The sequence below is a fragment of the Asparagus officinalis genome, chromosome 9 (genome assembly GCF_001876935.1).
Source record: "Asparagus officinalis chromosome 9, Aspof.V1, whole genome shotgun sequence".
Classification (NCBI taxonomy): domain Eukaryota; kingdom Viridiplantae; phylum Streptophyta; class Magnoliopsida; order Asparagales; family Asparagaceae; genus Asparagus; species Asparagus officinalis.
In genome coordinates, this window is record NC_033802.1 from 1,275,785 (window position 1) to 1,279,503 (window position 3,719).

At 42.1% G+C, this 3,719-nt stretch overlaps 1 protein-coding gene across 1 annotated transcript in view; it reads left to right on the forward strand.

Moving 5' to 3' along the window:
- The window catches only part of LOC109823652 (DNA repair helicase XPB1-like), a 26,561-nt gene extending 23,730 nt beyond the window's left edge, over positions 1-2,831 (forward strand). The window contains exons 15-16 of the mRNA XM_020389962.1: positions 1,727-1,869; positions 2,377-2,831. Coding sequence (XP_020245551.1) covers positions 1,727-1,869; positions 2,377-2,470 — 237 coding nt within the window. The 3' untranslated portion in view covers positions 2,471-2,831. The remainder of the gene's footprint in view (positions 1-1,726; positions 1,870-2,376) is intronic.

Genomic DNA, 3,719 nt, shown 5'->3' on the forward strand with positions numbered 1-3,719 from the left:
TCCGCCGGAGGTGCGGGGGCAAGGGAAACGGGATCTGGATTTGATGAAGGTTGGACGGCAATTCCGTCCACTTTTGCCTTTGGTGCCGGTTTTGCCTTAGGCACCCACATCTGCTTGTGTTTTGACGGCTTCTTGACCGTCTTTTTTTTCTGTATTTCTTCCGCTTTCTGCAGAAGGACTCGGGCATGCGCAAGCAATGCGCGGCGTTTCTTGATTCGCTCTTCGAGGGTTGAGCGAGTCCTCTTGACGCGGACTCATTCATTTGTCTCCGCTTTAGAGGAGGAGTTGGTTGTTCGCCGTTGTTGCATCTGGCGCTGTCTGGACTTTAGATCCTCATTGTAGCGGATCCCGTCCATCGATTCTGTGGCCTTGGCCAATTGTCATGCAAGGCGTTGGCGCCGTCTTTGGCGCGTCCTCTTTGACACAGCTGGAGCACCTTCAGATAATAAACGCCTTGTTTCCCACTGTCTTCTGCTCGTAGAGATCCTCAAACTTCTTCCAAAGAGACTTCGCATTAGTCTTACCCGATACATGATGAAACACACTAACGTCGATCTATATCCGAATATAATCGATCGTCTTTGTTTGCGGAGAAAGTTGTTATTTCCATTGTTATCGAATCTATTACAACTTTAGTCGTTACAATAAACTCGAATGAAATAAAAAGTTGATCTTTTTATAAGATCTCCTTACACAATGAAAATAAAAAAAAAGTTTACAACTTTATCAAACAAACGCAGAGATCGTTCTTCGGTCTTCTGCTTGCGTGGGTGTCTTTGCCTGTGCCGGGGTTTATCCGTGGACCACCGTCGATCAGATCTGATTGCTGAAAAAATTGGGCAGAGCTTCGTCTATCCGCGAAGGGATCGAGAAAACTGTAGCGCCTATCTCGATAAAAGCGAGATATTTGCTCTTCTTAGTATTACCACAACGGGATAATACTAAGGATCGGGTACGGGTGATGTAGATCTGACGAAGAAACTTTCTTACGTTGAAGTGCTTGATCACTCTTCACTCCGGCAGGGCTTCGCCAATTCTCCAAAACTCCAGATCTGAAAAAATGAGGCCTAAGGCTTGTATTTATAGGCATGAGGGGTTGCGGAGCGGTTAAAACCACTTAAAGGGCCCAAATCCGCGCTGAGACACCCTTGGGGTGTCTTGACTTGGCCGAGACACCGTAGGTGCCTCAGTTCAGCTTTGAGACGTTTTCAATGCCCGTTTGACTGTTTTCGCTGTAACTTCTTTGTCTGAACCCGGATCTGAGTGATTCCAAATGCGTTGGAAAGCCGACAAGGAGTTCTATCAGCTCCAATGGTTGGATTATCTGTAGAATGAATGAGACACGAAGGGCATTGTTCCCTTTGTAAACATTGCGGGGCTCCCGATTAGCCCGCACCTTCGTTATTCCGGAATTCTGTCAGCTCACGTAGTTCGTCGATTCACTTCAAGCGTTCACCGACGTCAATCGAACTCCTGTGAACCGGATAGTGACGTTCATCGTCATTCCTTAACACTGAGCTGTTCGTAGGGACCTATAGGTAATTTTCGATGCCTACACCTTCCTCCTCCTGATTCAGGATCTGAGCTCAGCTTCCATACCCTACAGGAGCAACTTGACCTCCTCAGCAAGGTGGGTCCTCTCAAATTCCGTCTCTGTATATTTTCCCATACACTTAAATTCTTTAATTCTGCCAAGCTATATAAATTGATTCTTTTGTGGTATTAGGTATTGAGTGCTGGAGATGATGTGGTTGGCTTGGAGCAGTTAGAAGAAGATGCTGATGACATTGCTCTACAGAAGGCCCGACGTTCTGCGGGATCAATGAGCGCTCTATCAGGAGCTAGCGGGATGGTGTACATGGAGTACAAGTATGAGATTTCCTTTGTTTCTATTTCTTTTGGATAAATTTATCAAACCCCCCTGAACTTTAAGAGGTGGTGATTTGAACAACGGACGGAACTTTATAAATCATAGAAAAACTTTCATTATACTAAGCCTTCTGGAAATTAGGAACACTCATAGATAGCATTAAGGGACTGAGTAAAAAGTCCAAGACTAGCCTGTTCAATTTTCTTACCTAACCTTCTGTCCGAAAAGGTAATATAGAAATTATATTTATCAGCTAGGTGTAAAATCCTACAAAAGCCCTGCACTTGACAATTTGAGGCAATTGCCGTCAGTCAAGGTGCTAAGTTAGAGAGGTTTAGGGGTATTTTATGATTTATAAATTTTAGGGGGAGTTTATGCAAAATTTCAAAGTTTAGGGCTTTGTGAAGTTTACCCTTCATTTTCTTACCCGTATATATTTCTTTTCAATCGTTTCCTTTCCTTTTTTTTCTTCCTGCTTATGAATTCGAACCCTCTTTTATTGGCAGTACTGGCCAAGGCAAGAAGGGCCATGGCAAGAGTAAACCAAAGGACCCGGCAAAGAGACACCATTTGTTTAGGAAGCGCTATAGCCAAGCCTAGAGAGATTGTCGTCTTGCTGGAGTAAACTCTATCTTGCATGAAGCACTGAAATCGGATTCTAATTTCTAAGTGCACGCTTTTCTATTTGCTCTCATCATATGCATATGCAATCTCTTGTCGATCAGGCTTGTGAGGGAAAGATTTGTGCATCTTCACTTCAGCACGCACGAGAAGTTTTGGTTGGTTGGTTGGGCTTTGGCATAAGGCATCCTGTTGCGGAGAATGGCTGGTAAATTCGGCCTTGTAAATATTTTACAGACAGAGATGCGTATCTTTGCTTGTAACGCTGCACAAATGTGACTTGAAAAACCCATGTTTACGACCAAAGAAATTTTTGTTCTACAGATGCTTAATTTGTTTATCCAGCCTTTGCTTGGGGAAAAAAGAGTACCTTGCTTTTTTTTCTTCTTCCTTTTTTAACTTACTCCCTCATTCATGGGTTACCTCTGTGCAAAAACACTTCTTGGACTAGTCACGACTCATGTTCCTAAGATATTAGTATATTAAATATTAATAATATTTACATATAAGGTGCATGATACATAAAAATATCCGTAATTATTTATTTTTGTTGCATGATATCAGTACAAAGAACCATACAAAAGTTGCTCCTTTCTTACCTCAATGAAAACAAGAAGAGCCTTAAAAAGTATGGGGCGATATCAAACATGAATCCGGTATTCTCAGCAAACAACTCGATCTCGCTTTCATCTCCATTGTACACAAATATTGGTGATAGACTCTTTGCACCTCCCCAATGCCTGTCATCAAACAAATTCTCTCCGTTGAAACACTTCATAGCTCTGTGGCTTGTAGTTGAAATGGTCCACGTTTTACATGAAGTATCTGTGAGAACCTTCTCAGGTTTCTGAAGATTTTTAGAACCGATGAGAGTAGCAGGGAATCTAGGCATTGCCGAAGTGTACGAAGACAGAAGAAGAAAGAGAAGAAAGAAGAGAAAAGTTCTTGAGGTCTCCATGTGATTTTAGAGGAGGATGAAGAAGCATAGTTGAAAGTTTGTTTGAGGCTTGGAGTTTATAGTGGATTAGGTTTGGCTTGAAGTGTTTTTGTTAGTGTCTTTGGTTAGAAAAACTAGCTAGGGAGTTTCTTTTTGTCTCACTATGTAGTTTCGCGGTACAACTCTTTTCTTCTTTAACAAATTCTAGTAAATTGGTCATGTGTTTTGGATACTTAAGAGTGAAATCATCATATCCATCACATAACATGTCCTTACTCAAAATAATCCTTT